At 57.1% G+C, this 16,998-nt stretch overlaps 1 protein-coding gene across 3 annotated transcripts in view; it reads left to right on the forward strand.

Annotated features, from left to right (window-relative positions):
• Positions 1–13,942, forward strand: part of EEFSEC (eukaryotic elongation factor, selenocysteine-tRNA specific) — a 207,920-nt gene extending 193,978 nt beyond the window's left edge. For all 3 annotated transcript variants that reach the window (XM_084886932.1, XM_084886933.1, XM_084886934.1), the window contains one exon: positions 13,484–13,942. In XM_084886932.1, the coding sequence (XP_084743058.1) occupies positions 13,484–13,674 (191 nt within the window). In that variant the 3' untranslated portion in view covers positions 13,675–13,942. The remainder of the gene's footprint in view (positions 1–13,483) is intronic.
• Positions 13,943–16,998: the final 3,056 nt, after the last annotated feature.

A 16,998-nucleotide genomic window follows, 5' to 3' on the forward strand; every position in this document is an offset into this window, starting at 1 on the left:
ACCAAGAATAAAGCCTTGGCAGTCTGGGCTGCTAGAGGAGAGGAATTCAAGGCCTCGAATCAAAGCCACCTTCAGACTCCTAGACCTTGAGGTGACTCCCCTGGGACAGTGGGGTGCCAGCTGGCCCGCTGTGAACACAGACAACAGGAGGACCTGGGGCCTTGTGCCAACCACGGGGAGACTGCAGCCAAGAGCCAGGCACATGGCAGAGGAGAAGGAAGCATGCCCAAAGCTGAGGCCCTGCCACTTTGGGCTGGCCATGGGGTGCAGATCTCTGAAGACTGTACAAGCTCAGAGAGGCAGTTCTGCTCCGCCTCCTCTCCCAGCTGCCCGTGCTCACCCAGAGAACAAGGCACCAGGAGGAGCTTATGTAGGCAGATGTCTCTGCAGGTGCGTCTCAGTCTGCATGTGTCCACACTTGTGACTCTGTATGCCAGTGAGTGTGCATCTGTGCCATTGAGTGTGTGTGTCTGCATCAGTGAGTGTGAGTGTCTGTGCCAGTGACCGCGTGTGTTTGTGTGTTGTTTTTTTTCACAGGAGGGAGGTGAGTGAGAGGCCAGCTTCCTGACAGGGCAGTTGTAAAACATTCATAAAACTTTTATTGGACTTGCCACCCTTCCAGATAAATATTTTTCGATTTTATGGGCTTCTTTTAGGGCTTTGAGCTTAATCATGGCTTTGTAGCTGCCTTTTAAAAAAAAAAATGAATATTGTTTTGGCAAAAGGAGCCCTCTTCCCCTCACCCTCACCAAAGGCATGCTGCACTCTGAGCTCATAAATTCCTGCCACTCTCAACTCTTGCCCTTTCTCCCTCCACATCCTCACAACCATACTAGGATGAACCTGAAAAAAAGAGAAAAGAGGGAGAGAAGAATGTGCCGGGGGCACATTGGATTCAGCTCCTCGTTGGATGTTGGTGGAGGGTCCAGACTGGGGTTCCACCTGCTGCCTCCTGAGAAGTAGACCCCCTGGCTGATCAGAATGAGGTTTGCACAGCCCCGCCTTCCCAAACCTCCCCCCCAGCCTTCTGCCTGCCTCCCAGAGGTCCTGAATGAAGCCCCTCTTTGCTCCCCCCTCCGATCTTTGCAGGCAGCTCTTTCTTGTCTGTGAGGCCTCAGACTGGCCTCCCTGACCACCCCATCCAAAACAGCATCCCCGAGCTCTGGACTCGGGACCATCACTGAGTTGCTCTGTGGTACTTCCTTCATAGTACTTATCACTCTCGGAAACTTTCTTCTTGATTTATTTATTGGTTGTAAGTCTGTCCCCCTTGCAAAGAACACAATTTTTCCTAACCCATGCACTGCTGTATCCTCCACACCTGGAGCAGGTGCCTTGTAAGTGCTCAGTAGATGTGTGTAAGATATCTACTGAGCACTTATATGGTAGCTGCCCATAGATGGGTGTGCTGAAGTATAATAATAAAAACGGATCCTATCGTTCCATTAGATTAACTCACTCAGGCCTCAGAAACAGCCTGTAAAATGCTATGGTCATTTGTAGTTTTTGATGAGGAGACTCAGGCACAGAGTCAGATATCTTATATGAAGCCACACTGCTGATCCAGAGCGTAAGCCAGGGTCTGGGTCCTGGCAGTCTGGTGCTCAGCCCGAGCTCTTGGCCATTACACTTGATTCCCCAGGGAGAACAACAGGGAGACAGCATGTGCCCTTTCAAGCTGCCGCTACCTGGACTGAACCCTGCCCAACAGACGCTAGCCAGTGCTTGGCAGGCGCCACCACTCCTGGCCTTTTGCCAGACCCCAGGCCAGAGGCACTGGAGCTGTCGGGCTGGAGGAAGGGACTCAGGTGCCTTCATGGATGGGCAGGGACCTGAGACAGGGAGCCAATCTCAGATAAAAGAAGCAGTGCATGGCAGTGGTACGAAGTGGCTGACGGCCCCGGGCACAGCACAGGCCGTGCAGGGGCGGCCGCAGCCTGTCCCACCCACCGGTGCAGGCAGGGCATGTGAAGATAGGTTGTTCAAGACAAACTAGAAATCCAGAATTGTACATTTAATGTCCTGAGTTTGAAGGTTAGTGAGTCATTCAAATATTTCAGAAATGCAGCAAGGCTGGTGTCCGCTCCGGGCTGGCATTTTTCTCTTCTGTCTGATGAGAATGGTAGATCTCAGGAAGGAGGGCCAGGCACCTCTGCCTGTGGGCGCAGAGAGAAGCAGCAGCTGCACTTAGGGAAGAGGCCTTCTCAGAAGAGGTGGCACTGGCTCAGCCTGGCAGGGTGTGGGAGACCGCCTGGGGGAGGGTGTTTCAGGCTGGAGGGCCTCGGCATTGCTCAGGAGAGAGGGCCCTCCCACTGCCCAGAGTGGTTGAGCTCTGGGGGGCCCAGGGCACCTTGGCTCCTGATGAGGTCAGGGTTCCCTCTGGGGCATGGCAGGTCTGTGAAGGCTTCTGGCAGGAGCCTAGGGAGCCAGCCTCCAGAAGGTCTCATGGGCCGCTTTGTGAGGTGCAGGGTTAGGGTGATTGGGGCTCCAGGCTCTAAGGGCAGAACGAGATAAGAAGACCAGATACAGTGATTGAGTGGTTGCTTAGGACCCAGCCCAGCCCAGGTGGCTGCTAACTCACATAGGCCTCACAGCCACCATGTTAAGGGGACACGGTTGTCGCCCCATCTCCCCTCTGCATGCACAGATACGTGCACACCTGCATGCACACATACACACATGCACACATACACCAGTTGCTAGGGAGAGGGAGAGGGTACAGACCTGAGTTGGCTCTGTTGTCACTCACCTACGTGAATGCTACCAAGGCTAGAGAGGAGTGGTGGAGCAGAGCTTCCACTCCCCTTCAGCGGTGTTTCTGACCCTGCTAGACCAAGTGCACCGGGCTTTTCTTACTCCTCCTCCCGCGGCTGTGAGGGGCAGTCTGGGAGGGAGGGCAGTGTTGCTACCCAGTTTTACAGAGGACGTAACTGAGTCTAGAAAGGTGCAGGCTGGCCCAGGGTTGCCCTCACAGCAGCAGCAACAGCAAAGCAGGGCCCCAGGTCTCCCTGGGGTTTTGTGTGAATGTGCGGAGGAGCAGTACTGAATGTCCTCCTATATGTGACTTCGCCAAACCCCGCAGTGCTCAGAAATCAGAAAAGGGCACCAGGTGGCAGAGGCACCGCTTCCAGGCTCTCCACCCCAGCCCAGTTCCCTCCTCCTCCGGCATCTCCCGGGGCCATCCCAAGGTGTAGCAGGCAGTCTGGATTCTTCTAGGCCAGTGGTCGGCAAACTGCGGCTCTCGAGCCACATGAGGCTCTTTGGCCCCTTGAGTGTGGCTCTTCCACAAAATATCATGTGCAGGTATGCACCTACAGTGCGATTGAAACTTAGTGGCCCATGCGCAGAAGTTGGTTTTCCGCTCTCAAAAGAAATTTCAATCATCGTACTGTTGATATTTGACTCTGTTGACTAATGAGTTTGTTCTAGGCTCTCCGACAGCCACCAAAGTCCCCCGGTCAGTGGCTGCTATAGCTCAGACAGCTTTTAGAGTGGGCCTAGCAAACTAGAATGCCACTAGGGCCAAGCAAGCAGCATAGGTGAGTGGCCCTGCGGAGGACTACAGTGGGAGCACTGACCACAGTGCTGGGGACCGAGCCCTGTCTGGAGGAGTGGCCCATGCTCTCCTTAGACCACATGTTGCCCTGGGAGTGCAGGCCCACATTTTTCAATGTTGGCAACTGATCCACTATTTTTAAAGAACCTTTAGGCACCTAACCTGACTCAGACAGCCAGATTATGACGGCAGCTATAGAGTTTACAGGGTATCCTCCCACAAGCTCGGTGAGCCTGCTACAAGTCAGCTCCCATGACAGTAGTGACACTTGTTTACCACGTGCTGTGCACGCACTGACTGTTTCACATGCACTGCCTCGTTGACTCTTGAGTCCCTTTCCACCCTCATGCAGGGCCTCAGCTGGGCTCTGAGGCTGACATTGAGCTCAGCATCCCCATCTCTCTGGCCCATGGTCTGGGAGATGTCATCCAACAGGCAGGCTGGTCTGAGAGCCCACTAGGGAGGAAAGAGCAGGACAGACAGTAAGGCCACCATGTCACATGGCCTGGCATTCAGACCAGAGCAAGGGCTCAGAGCTCCAGCTGTACCACCTCACCTGTTCCTTGCCAGCCCCTGCCCTCACAGCTCTCACTGAGGCCTGGTCCCTGGCCTGTAACAATGATCTAAGACTGGCTCAGTGGCCACTGTGTTCCAGGAGCTGAGCAGGACCTACTGAAGGCACAACCCTGCCCTTCAGGAGATCTCTTGTTTGAGAGGCGTGTGTGTGTTTGCGTGCACATGTTATATATGCTTACATGTGTATGCATGCACATGTTCGTGCTTCCCTGGCAGCATTGGGCTCACCATCAGTCAGGCACAAAGGGGCCTGTGCAGTGCTGTCTGAGAGGAGATATTTCTTTCCCCAGCCACCTGGAAAAGAACTTGGGTCTTTCCAGATAGTAATGAGGACATGTGATGACTTCTCTACCACTGACTCTGACCGTGGGAGAGTCACTTTGTGTCCCTGGGCCTCAGTTTCCCTCTCAATGAGAGAGTAGATAGTGTGCCCTCCTCGTGTGAGTTGAGGAAAAGTACTTTTCTGATCCTTCCTGGGCCAGGCCTTGTGTCAGGCTCCAGGATCTAGTCTCTGCCCTCAGAGAGCCGCAGTGGGTTAGAGAAGTGAGCTCCCTTCGGGTACACCTGTGACGGAGGTCGTGCAGGGTCAGGACCAGTGCCGGAGGGCGACCCTGTAGTTGCCGGGCCTTGGTGCCGCAGAAAGGAGTCCAGCTCTGAAGGCCATTCCCGTACCCTGGGTGCCTCAGTTCCCTTGTGTGTCAGTAGACCCCCAGAGGGTGGTTGTGGAATTTGGAGCACTGTTATGTAGGCTCTGAACAGGGCCTGGCATATGGCAAAGGCATCGCCAATGCTGGCTGGCATTCATGTTGGTGTTTTTGTGATTGTGGGAACTGGCTGGTGAGCAGTATGGGTCAGGCCTGCTACATACAAGACAGTCTTTCCACTTCAGCCTTCCTCTCTGTTGTTCAGGCCACTTCAGCATCTCTCTGGGCAGTGGCCAAGGCCATTGCTTTCCCATCCCACACCCACTGTTAGGACCCAGAGCATAGCGGCCCCCTGGGCCCATCCCTGGGAATTGTTGGAGATGAGGTACCTACCCCACCCTGCCAGAGTTGGGGTGGCCCCAGCCATGTCACACCCTTGCTTTTTGCCATCTTCTCCCCCCTCAAAGGCAGCTTAAGTGCCTTGCCTCACCCCCCACTCCAACCCACAGCATTGCTCCCAGAGAGAGAGAAGGGTTTGAACCCTTCCTGGGCGTCCACACTGCACACCAGGAATGGCTTCGGTGACCTGCCTTCAAGGGGGCTTGGCCCCATCCCAAGTGAGTGGCATGCCTGCCCTGGGCCTCCACCAAGAGGGATGGACAAGAGCCAATGTTGAGTGGTGTTGGGTAGTTCAGAACCACTACCAGCCCCTCACCAACTGTGGCTGTCCCCCACCATCCACCCTCTCCCGTCGTGTGAAGCAAATTTTCCTTTGCTTCAGCTGCTCCTCTAATAACTGAGCTTCTGTCTGGTTCTCTAGATCAAGTCATTTTCTATATCAGAACGGTTCTGCTTCTGCCTTAAAACAAAATAATTCTTCCACATAATGCACTGGTTTTCCCTCCCCATGCAACCCCTATCTCCAAAGCCTTGACTACATTTTAATTTTAATTTACACGGTGTGGAAAAGATTTCTGCAAAGCATCCTTTTTTGTTTTAGAAGAATTCATCATTGCTGCTAAGAAGCTTAATATAAATTAAAGGAGGAATTAAGCAACATTAAGACATCAAATGGAGGTGCAGATGCTCACTGCCTCACCTCCTCCCAAGCAGAGGGGCCGCGTGGAGCCTGTTGAGTGTGCGCTAGAGCTAGAGCTTCAGAGCACGTGCTTCCATAAAGGGCCTGTTCTGTCTCCCGCCTTCCCCTAATGCCCTTTGTTGCAGGGTCAGCGGAGTGCACGTCTGATAGAAACGTAATCACCTGATCTTTCTAAAGCAAGTTGCCTCTTTGTTTATATACGGGATCCATAGCAAAAAGAGAAAGAAGGAAAACCAGGAAGCCCTCCACTCCAGCCAGATGCTGAAAGGTTTCAGCTCCCAAAGATAAATTCAGAAAACCAGACCTGACCAGGAGATGGCAGAGGATGCCAGTCTCCAGGAGCTCAAGGATTCAGCAGGAAGTGAGCCCCCTTTCTCTGCCCAAGGGGCACTCACATTGGCCCCTGCCGCCCACCCAGCTCGCCTAAACACATGGCAATCCCAGCACTGCACGGCCATCTTCATCCCAGGGCTAAGCTTTTACAGAGCCAACACTGCCCTGGCCGGCTGGCAGGCAGAGGGAGCTGGGTTCAAACTTCAGTTCGCCACTGACTGCTATGGGCCGTCACTTCAATGCACCTCAGCCGGTCACCTGCAGGATGGGGCAGCAACAGCAGCCCCGTGCTTATCAGACATGACCGGGTCCTGCCCTGTCCCATTTCTGACCCTGGGTCCCCTCCCAGCCAGGCCCATCTCCGGCCTCACCCCCAGCAGCACATCCTGCACAGATTGCCACGTAAACCACATGGGAGGGGTCTTGTCAGGCCCTGTGTTGCCAAACTTCCTGTGATCCCCTGTGACCTATTCGGGTGGCGTCATAACCAGGGCATGTGGGCAGAGACCCCCTCTTTAAGTGTAGTGCACATATGTCAAACACAAGGCCCGCGGGCCAAATCCAGCCCGCCAGGCCTTGCAATGTGGCCCGCACCGCGCTGTCATCACTGCACTCCGCTGTCAGTTTATGACATTGTCAGTTTATGACTGTTCAGTAAACCATTCGGCCCGCGATTTAGGCTGGATTTTAGATTTTGGCCCCTTCTCTGATTGAGTTCGACACCCCTAGTGTAGTGTGACACTGGCGCTCACCCGTTGGGTTACAGCTTGTTTCAGGGACCTCAACCATAGTGCTCAGGACAACCCCACTCCTTTGGGCAGCCCCACCTGCTCACAGGTCAGGCCCCCAATCTAGACTCAAGGCCTGGCTGAATTCAAGGTTTTCTGTCCACCCCAGCCAGGCCACTCCATAAGTCACCCTGTCCAGCTGCCAGGCATGTCCCTCTGAGGCCCACAGACCATCTCGTCATCACCACAGCAAGGGCCCTGCCCCTTGCCCTGGATCTCCCTCTGCCCTGTCATTTCAGCTCTCTCCAAAGCTGCTTTTTCCAGGAGGGGGAAGTGTGGAGTGGCTAGAGTCAGCTACAACCCCACCAGGCCACCAAGGGGGCCAGTGACCCCTAGCTGCTTGCAAGGGTTCAGTTCCCACTGGGAAGATACAAGCCACCCACCAGCATGGAGACCCCTTTTCCAGTCTGGCCCCCAACATGAAAGCGACACCAGCAATTGGAGGCAATTTGCCGGCCTTTGATGGCCATGTCAGGGCGGCACCCTCAGCCAGGGCTTGGGAAACAGTTGTGCTTCCCACATTCTTCCCTGATTACCCCCGGCCTGAGCCAAGACCCAGCAGCCTCCAGCCCATTGTGCCTTTGTGTGGAGCTGGCACTCAGTGAGAAAGGCCAGCCGGGCCCTGGGAGAGTGTCCCCAAGAAAAGCCACGGGCAGCACCGTCACCCCAGGGTCACGTCAGCCCGCCCCCACTGCCTTCTTGGTTTGGGCTCATCCAGAGGAGAGCAGGACCCTGGCTGCAAGAATCCCCGGTTTGGGAGGAAAGAGCAGAGGATGTCTGCTGAGGCCCCATGGAATAATGGCCACCATGTGAACTTCATATACACAGTGCACTTCCCCTCGTGCCCTCCCTGCAAAGTGGGGAGCCAGGCTCCAGACCACATGGGCGGGGGGTAGGGGGGGCTGCTCTCTGAGCCTGGGCTTCTCCCTGGGCCCAGCTTGCGGATTGGTACCCTAGTTCTGGAGGCACGGGCTGTGTGGGAGCACTTCTCTTCCCTCCATGCCCTGCACTCCTGAAGGAAACTGTGCTCATCCTCCTTGTTTCCATCCCGCACACCTGCCCTGAGCCCTGTGCCCTCCATGGAGATAGTGGCCGAGCAGGAGCTGGCCATACAGGAAAGGCAAGAAGGGTGTTCCAGATAAAGGGAGTGTGTGTTAGGAGGCCCTGCTTAATTTCCTTTGCTTGGAGCTAGAAGTGTGGTTGGAGATAAGGGTGAGAAGTGAGCAGCGGTGAGGCACATGGTAGATGATGCAGGGCCCCGGCTACCAAATAAGAGGACTCTACTGCTGGTGGTGGAGCCAAGCCTAGAAGGTGATTAGAGCAGCGTGTCTCCCCTCTCCCCGCCCCGCCCCCTCCCCCCCCCCCAGGTTGGGGAGAGATCAGAGAGAGGCAAAGGTGGGGAACAGAGGTTGGGCCTGCAGGAGGCTGTGGAGGGCGAATTCCTGAGCCTGTGCCTCTCAGTTGCTGATCTTGATGCAGCAACAATGTCAGAAACACAGACTTCTAAGGCCAGGAAGTGGTTCTGTGCCCCCAGGGTTCTGCTCGGGCCCCATCTTTTACTGAGCAGAGCCAGAGGGCTGCAGGGACCATACCATGGCCTGGAGATGGCAGTGGGCTTCCTGGCCCGCGGAGCTCTGAGAGCCTTCACCACCGGCCCTCCCTCCCATCCCTGAGGGAACTTCTCCCCATCCTCACTTCCTCCCCAAGTGCCCGTGGACTCAGCAGCAGACTGCACTGGGTGGGCACTGCCTCCTCCGGGCTCGGACGTGTGTGCGGGAGGACACGCCAGGAGCCCTGTAGTAGATGGCCCTGTGGGGACCCGGGGTCATGATGGAAACCTTGGGAAATAGAGAAAAGTAGAAAGAAAAAGAAAGGGTTGCTTGTAACTATACTACTGACCCCAACTGGCCTTCTAGTCTCTTCTTTCTGCATCCAGAGCTGCAGCAGAACTCTTGCAACATTTTTGATTTCTGCATTTTTTAAATTAACGTTATAGCATCAGTCTTTGTGTAACTTTAAACTCTTGTCAGGTACCACTTTTCATCTCCCAGGACATCTTGCCACAGCAGATGCATGCTAGTCCTGTCCTGACTGCCCTCCTCTTAGTCTCCCTGGTGGGCACACTCCGTGGTGGGCACACAGACCTGGGTCAGGTGCCGCGCTGAGTCAGCCCATCTCCATCCCCCAGAGCTGAGAGCCTGTGAGCAGTTACTGTTCTCCTGGGCCTGTTGCTTCCACTCTGCGTTGTGAAGATAAAGTGCCTCAGGGTGTGGTGACACAAATCTCAGGTTGCTTGATAGACCTGGACTCCTAGAAGTGGGCTGCTGGGTCCTTGCTGTGACCATCTGGGGAGGGTAGCAGCTAGTTTATGCCCAGTGGGGCCTCGTCCAGTACTGATTCATTCAGCACTATTCTTGGAGCACCTACTACAAATGATTGTTCTAGGCACTGGGCTTATAGCGTGAAGGAAGAGACAAAAATCCCTGCCAGGAAGGATTTATATTTTAGCAGAGGCAGATGACCAACATCAAATGAGGAAATACTAGCATGTGTTTGAAGGTGATCATAGCTGCGGGAAATAGAGCAGGAGGGTGGTTAGGGCAGCAGGGAGGTGACAGTGACGGTGATGGGGAAGGCCTCACCAGGAGGTAACATGTGCTCGGTGATTCCAAGGTGAACCTGAGAGCCACTGGAGCTCCTGAGGAGGAGTCTTCAACTGTACAGACCCAGGTTGGGAGTGTGCCTGGTGTGTTGGAGCATGGGGGTGAGGGGGGCAGTTTAAGATGCAGTATGGGCCACGTCACATGGGAAGAGGGGGGTGCAGAAGCCAGAGGCCAGGAGCCATCCGGGAGGGGCCACACACTGCTGCTCAGCCCACATGGCCTCCCAGAGGGAGTCCCTGAGAGAGGATGGTAGCTCCATGAGAACGGGACACCCTGCTTGCCTCTGTGTCCCCAGGCCTACAGGAAACACTTAGGAACCCGGGCAGGCGGAAAGTTGGCTCTCAGCCACCACCCTCTCCACTCTGACCCCCAAGTTGGTCAGAACCCTCTCTGTTTTGGGCTCCTGCAGAGGGGGCACATGAGGCGCCTTGTGGATGTGGTTTGCTGTGGCCACACACCTTTTTCCACCCTAGAGCGTCCCACTCATTCCCACCGAGCCCTTGGCACTCGACCCTTGCCCAAGATCTCGGTGTGGCTGGCCCCGGACATCTAGTCCCAGTTTCAGCATTCTTCCTCAGAGACGTCTGCCTCGGCACATGGGACCTGACTGCCCTCTGCTCCCCGGGACAAAGTGGTTTTGTTTCCTTGATTGTCGGTGGCTCTCTGGGCTGTCTTGCTGGCTTGATTGCTTCTCAGGTTAATGAACTTCGTGGGTTTGGGGCCCTGGTCTGCATGTTCACCACCAGTGTTTCCCAGTCCTAGAGCATCCGTAAGTCCTTTCAAATGAAAGGCGGGGGTAGGGGGTAGGGGGGTCGAAGCTGGGCATGGCTCAGGACTGAGTGCTCATGAGCTCCAGCACCCAACATTCTGGCCTGCCCTTTACTTCCTTCCATTTGCCATTGGTTAAGTGAAAAAGGCCACTGTGAACAAAGCAATTCCCAGTGACATTTGCCATGAATGCAAACAGCCCGGTAGCCCGGCGGACAGGTCTGTATGGTTCAGGCTTCCTGGGCATTGTGTTCAGGCCACTCTGGAATGGAGCAGTGCTAACAGGCCTTGCCATCTTAGAAGAGGAATTAAATGGCCACGTCTTTCCCAGTGCCTGATAGATTTTCTGGCTCGGCCTTCTCTGGGCAGGGGAGGTATGCACTGCATGTAACGAGAGCCATCTCAGGCAAGGTGGGCCGCCAATTGGGCCACGCCTGTCTCCCAGCCAGACGCAGACACCGGGGAGCCCCCTTCCTCTTCAGCCATCAGACCTCCTGGCACCAGAGGGAGACAGGCCGCCCATGTCATTTGTCAGCATCTGGTGCCGGCCACCTTCTCTGTTTGCAGAGGAAGGCCTGATACCTGCAGGCCTGGCATTTGCTCATAGGGGCTGGCCCGGGGCCATTCCCAGAGGTGCGCAGACCAGCAGGGCGTGGAGCCTGTGATTAGATACCTTGCCGCCTGGCAGGAGGGAACCTTGCTCCATACAGGCCCCCAAGGCCTGTGGCGTCCTGGAGCCGCATTAACATCAGCTGTGTGCCCGGCCTTCCTGGGTGAGGCAGCTTCGCATGGCGGCAGTCTCCTGTGAAGAGGAAGGCCGAGTCCCTCCTTACCCACTCTGTGGGTGTCCCTGGAACCAGTCTCCTGGGAGCCTTTTAAATGTCAGAGCTGCAGGGCCGGGAGAAGAGGTTCTCACAGAACCATTTTTGGGAGTCTGCTTAAGGTGGACTCCTCCTGGAGTGGTGGGCTAGCGGGCAGTGGCCTGCATTTGCCATTGGATGCTGGTCCAGGGATCAAATCCTGGCTCTTCGCGGCTCACATGGGGCCTTGAGTACATCCCTGCCCTCCTGAGGCCCCGCTTTCCCATCTGCAAACGGGAAGGGTCGCTGACAGCATGGAGTGCCTGGTTTAAGCAAGAGCTAGCCTGCCCGTCCCCCGCCCCTGCCACCAGCCCTCCCTCCCTGGTCGAGACGCAGGCCGGTCCTCTCGGCACTGAAGCTTGATGCCTGAGTTCCACCTCTGGCTTCTCTTTGGAGCTAACCAAGCAAGACCCAGCCAGCAGACAGAGCAGTGTGTGCAGGGAGGGGAGCCCTCAGCCTGTGCTTATCCCCAACTTTGCCAGCTCTGGGCACCCAGCCTCTAAAACCACCTGTTGATGCAGCCCCTGTGAGCAAGTCAGAAGTGGGTGCCCTCTCTGGGGGACGCAGAAGCCTAGCAGGACCCCTCGTTTGGGAAGCAGGTTGTAGGCTTGTGCCCACCAGATTATGAAGGCTTCATACCCAGCTCCCCCAGCAGAAGTCCCAAGCACTGCCACCTGCTGTATCTCCCTGCCCCATGCCCATCTCACAGTGCCCCCTCAGCTCAGCTTTGCCACAGCGCTGCCAGCTTGCTGCCACCAGGACCCCCTAGTGCGGATGTGGTGCTCACAGAGGGTGAGGGTTGTTCCAAGGCCCTCCACTGATGTCGAGCTACGATGGGACCTGACCCTGTGTTCAGAGCCAGGCAGGTGGTCTTGTCCGGGCCAGCAGCCCACAGGGAGGCTACATGGTACTGCCACCAAGCTGATGCCTCAGAAACATAAGCCCCTGAGCCCTGGTTAGAGCATTGGCCTGCGCACAGGAGGGTCATGGGTTCGATTCCCAGTCAAGGGCAGGGACTTGGGTGGTAGATTTAATCCCTGCCCCCAGTTGAAGCATGTGTGGGAGGCAACAAATTGATGTGTCTCTCTTACATCTATGTTTCTCTCTCTGTCTCTCACTCTCTCTCCCTTTCCCCTCCCTTCCACTCTCTTTTTAAAAAAAGATCCATGGAAAAAAATGAGCGAGGATTTTTTAAAAAGATAAACACCTGAGAAAGAGTACGCAGCCTGGTGTTTCAGGATTATTGCGGAGGAAGGGAAGGATGTTTAAGGCAGAGGGAACTGTCCGTGCAGAGGCCCGGGGGGGACCGGAGCCCAGGAGCAGCCCTGCGTCCTCGCGGCTGTCGGGGAAGCACCAGGGTAGTGGTGGGGGGCCGGAGGAGTCGGGTGGGCCTCCGTCAGGTGTCAGCAGGAAACAGCTGTCTGCACAGTAGCCTGGCCGGAGGGAGCGGAGGTCTGTGCCGAGGGAAAGGAGCTGGTAAGACACGGAAAGAGACGTGCGCAGGGAAAGGAGCTGGTAAGACACGGAAAGGAGCTGGTAAGACACGGAAAGGAGCTGGTAAGACACGGAAAGCAAGGAAGCCGCAGGGCACAGGGACAGCATCTTCCAACGGAAGTTCTGGCCAAAAGAGGGAGGTCCACACCCCGCTGTTCTCGCCTCCACCCTCAGATATGCTAGGGCGCCATGAACCAGAGATAAACCAGAGGGCGCAGGGGCCCAAGATGTTGGAGAAGCCAGCCTCCCAGGCCAAGGGAGGGCGAGGGAGGAGAACCCCTGTGCCAATGGGCCTTGGTGTCAGACACTGGGTCTCAGCATGAGTGTGTTGGAAAGTAACAGAACCCTTCAGTGCAGCGGAAGGACATGGCCACTGGGCATGGAGTTGATCCCCAGGAGGCCGGAGTGCAGGGCGGGTGGATGGGCAAGAGACCCAGAGACCAAGGAGGGAGCCGTGTTGAGCTCCAAGCTGGATGGACTGGGGCACGGACCAGCACAGGGGAGGGCTGGCAGGTAAGGATGTAGGGGGCAAAGAGGACCGCAGGCCACAGGGGCCCGTTAGCTGGGGAGGGAAGCAGAGGGACCTTGGATCCTGGCTCAGCCTAAGGGAGTGAGAGGGTGGGCCAGTCCAGGTGCCCATCCGGTGGCAAGTGGGCCGGCTGAGGAGTGGCAGATGGCAGACTTTCCCTCTGTGCCTTGCAGGTGGCCTCGGCCCGGAGTCCAAGAAGATCCTGACACCCGCACTCAAGAAGCGGAGTCGGGCCAGCAAAGGGGAGATGGCCAAGCAGGAGGAGGGTGCGGAGCGGCAGGAGCCAGCGCAGCATGTGTCCCTCAGCCTGAGTTTCAAGCGTTATGTCTTCGACACCCACAAGCATATGGTCCAGTCTCCCTGAGCGACCCTGGGCCAACTCGCCCAGGCCCAGGCTGGACCACAGTGCCAAATGCCCAACCAGACGTGCCTCGACCTCCTGCGGACTCCCCACAGCTCCACAGACAGCAGGCCCCCAGGCCCGGCATCCAGCAGGCAGCAGTGCCCCCACCCTGAACCCTTCTGCTGGAGGACAGCACCCAGGAGGAAGGGGACTCAGCTGGGGAGGGACCCAGACATCGGGCCACTGGGTGCTTGCTGGCTGCAAATAAATGTCTCGTGGTGGCCTCTCACAGCTCATCTCTGTTTTTATCTGGGGGTTCCCCTACCACCCAGGAATTTCAGGGAACCACCAGAGCTCCTGCGGAGGGACCCAGCTCAGAGTCCAGTGAGCTGAGAAGTCCACAGGATGCGGGGCCCCTAGACAAGACCGGGTGGCCCCAGGATCTCCTGGCTCTTCAGGGGGGATGGGGGTCCCCTGGGCAGCCAAGTCCAGGAAGGACATTCAAGGGATGTCAGGGAGCATGGGGCACCGGACCAGGGCATTGGCTGGAGGGGTTGCTCGTTCATTCCCACTCCAGGAGCCCCCACACTCTCCCCAGAGTGTGGAGTGAGGGCCCGTAACAGCCCTGCACAGAAGCATGCTGCTGGCCAGGGTGTGAGCGTTGCCCAGCTCCTGTCCCTGCACCCACAGGCCACCCCACCTGGAGCCCAAGCTGCTGCCACTCAGCAAAGGGTGCATGGCGACCTGGCTGAGGGGAATCGAGGCTTTTAGAGACATCCGTGGGATGAACAGATGTTCCAGCGTTCCTTTATTTGGCCTCCAGACAGACGCGGAGGCCACTCTTTTATCCTGGTAATCAGTGCATTATGCTTTCATTTGCAAAAATGACATTAACTATACGAACGGGGACAGGTTTCGATCAAATGGCTTGGTGGTAGTAAGCCCTGGAGCTCTGGCAGAGAGGAAGGGGCTGGTGCTGCAGAACGCGCTGTCCTGTGCGCGGTGGCGGCAGGCAGCCCTCATCACACGCCAGCGGCGGGGCAGGGCCTCTCGAGTGGATGCAGGTGAAGGTGCAGGCCTGTGCCCTCACTGACCTCAGAGGGACCCCCACCTCAGTCAGGGGGCAGCAGCAGTGGTGGTGGGGTGAGTAGGGAGTGTCCAGGTCCGGCCCCCTCTTCCCTCTGCGCTGGGAAGGAACCCGAGGAGTTTGGGGGAGCGAAGCAGTGCCCTGAGCACAGCTCCTGCTGCTGGTGAGCTCCCCAGGGATTCGACCTCCAGCTCCTGGGAGCTTGCTGCTGCCACCTAAGGGGACGCCTCCAATAACATCAGGGGTCCTTTTGTGTGGCCCTCTCCCCCTCCCCGCTGCGGGCCAGGCTCTGGTCCTCCGTGTGTAACCCCCACACCGCAGACCAGGTCCTGGGCTGGCCCTCCCCATGGCCACGCAGATGGTCGGAGCTGGGGTCCCTCGGGTGAGGAAACCTCTATCCACAGCGTGGGAAAGGCTCAGGCCAGAGCCTCTAGGAGCCCCGCCCCAGTCAGGCCAAGTCCTCCCTGACCAAGGGTGTGAGGCCCAGCCCTCCATCCAGGCTCCCTCTAGGGACCCCTGCAAGTTAGGACGAAGAGTAGCTTGAGTTCAGCTAAAGGTTCCTGTCCTGCGCAGGGTATATGACCTTGGCCACGTCACTGTCCCTCTTTCTAAGTGAGGGGTCATGTGCCCAGTGGAGCCACCCCTCCCAGTGGGCATGGAGGGGTGCTTAGCAAGCAGGAGACAGATCTATGGGGGTGGGGATATGAGCAGACACAGGGTGGATTTGAGTCACTGCTTGGGTTAGCCCTGACCGCTCTGCTTACCAGCCCTGTGACCTTGGGCCAGCCCCAGACCTCTGTGCCCGTGTGCCCCATGTACAAAGTGAGAATAAAGGCAGCTGTTCTGCTCAATGGTTAGAGAGTTAGCACGACGATCAAAGCGTCTCAGGGTCCATTCCTGGTCAAGAGCACATACCTCGTACCTTGATTGCAGGTTCCCAGCCAGGAAGGGCCTGTGAGGGAGGCAGCCAATCGATGTGTCTCTCTCACATCGATATTTCTCTCTCCCTTTCCCTCCTCACTGCCTTCCACTCTAGAAATCAATGGGGAAAATAGCCTCAGGTGAGGATTAAGAAAGCAGCTGTTCAGTGTGGTTGGTTGGTCACCTGGGCACAGTGCTGGCCTTCACATTACCCACAGGCTGGGAGTGGGGCCAGCAGACACAGTACCCATACTCACCCACACCTTTCGCCCCACCTCACACCTCCCCTGAAGACAGTGCTACTGCAAGCCCAGAGAGGGAGGGGGCTCGGGCAGAGGAAACAAGGTAGGAGGGGAAGAGACGACAGCCCTGGCTGTGCTGCAGGGAGAGGCCGCCCAAGGTGCGTGTGCAGAGAGGCCTCTATGGGGCCTGGGATCCACTGAACCTGAGTGCAGGGGCGAGGGGCGGGGGGGGGTTGGGGGGCGGGGGGCGGCAGGTCACAGCCTGTGCGGGGAAGCGCAGTGGGGCTGCGGGCAGGAGTGGGCCCGCCCCAGCCTTCTGAGCACTGTGTCCCCCTTCCCCTGGCTCTGCTGTCCCCCTTCTGAGCACTGTGTCCTCCGTCCACAGCCACCGCCATACACATGAACTCGCTGAATGTGCTTATAGGGGTGCCTGGGAGGTGTCACTCCATTTTACAGGTGGGGTGGGGGCAGAGGACTGGACTCTCTGGCCCAAACATTGCCTCGGGTGGAACTGGGATTTGAAGCGAAGTTCTGGATGACCCTAGAGTTCCCCCGGACTGTAGTGCCCTGCGTGTGCCCTTAGAACAGGGGGCCCTCCGGAGCCCTGCCTTGGACCCAGGCGCCCATTGCTGCCCCAGGCCCTGCTCGCCCACTGCCCGCCATCCAGAATGAAGTCATGGGCAGGCATCCTGCCACAGGCAGGGGCAGGAGAGGCAGCTGTGATTGGCAGGCCCCAGACCAGCCAGGCTAATGCACCAGCAATGCGATAAGGCTTATCTGGAAATGTCCCTGGAATCGAGACTCTGATGGAAACAGGCTTCTGGGTTAATATCGTTTTGATAAATAAAGTCTTGTAAAAGGGAAGTCCTAGGGGCCAGGCGGGAGCAGAGCAGCCTCTGTTTTCTTCGCAGTTCATGTGTGTGAGGGGGAGGAGGGTTGGGGGGTGTCCGTGTGGGGGGTGAGGGGTGAGGGTGAGGGGGTTGTCCCCGTGTCTGGGTGTCTGTCCATGTCTGTTATATGTGTGTGTGGACCTTGTTGTGTCTGGGTGTGTGTGCATCTGTGTGTACCAGTGAGGGCTTGTCAGGCGGTGTGAAT

Source organism: Pipistrellus hanaki, assembly GCF_964339955.1.
Source record: "Pipistrellus hanaki genome assembly, chromosome: 6".
NCBI classification, from domain to species: Eukaryota; Metazoa; Chordata; class Mammalia; order Chiroptera; family Vespertilionidae; genus Pipistrellus; species Pipistrellus hanaki.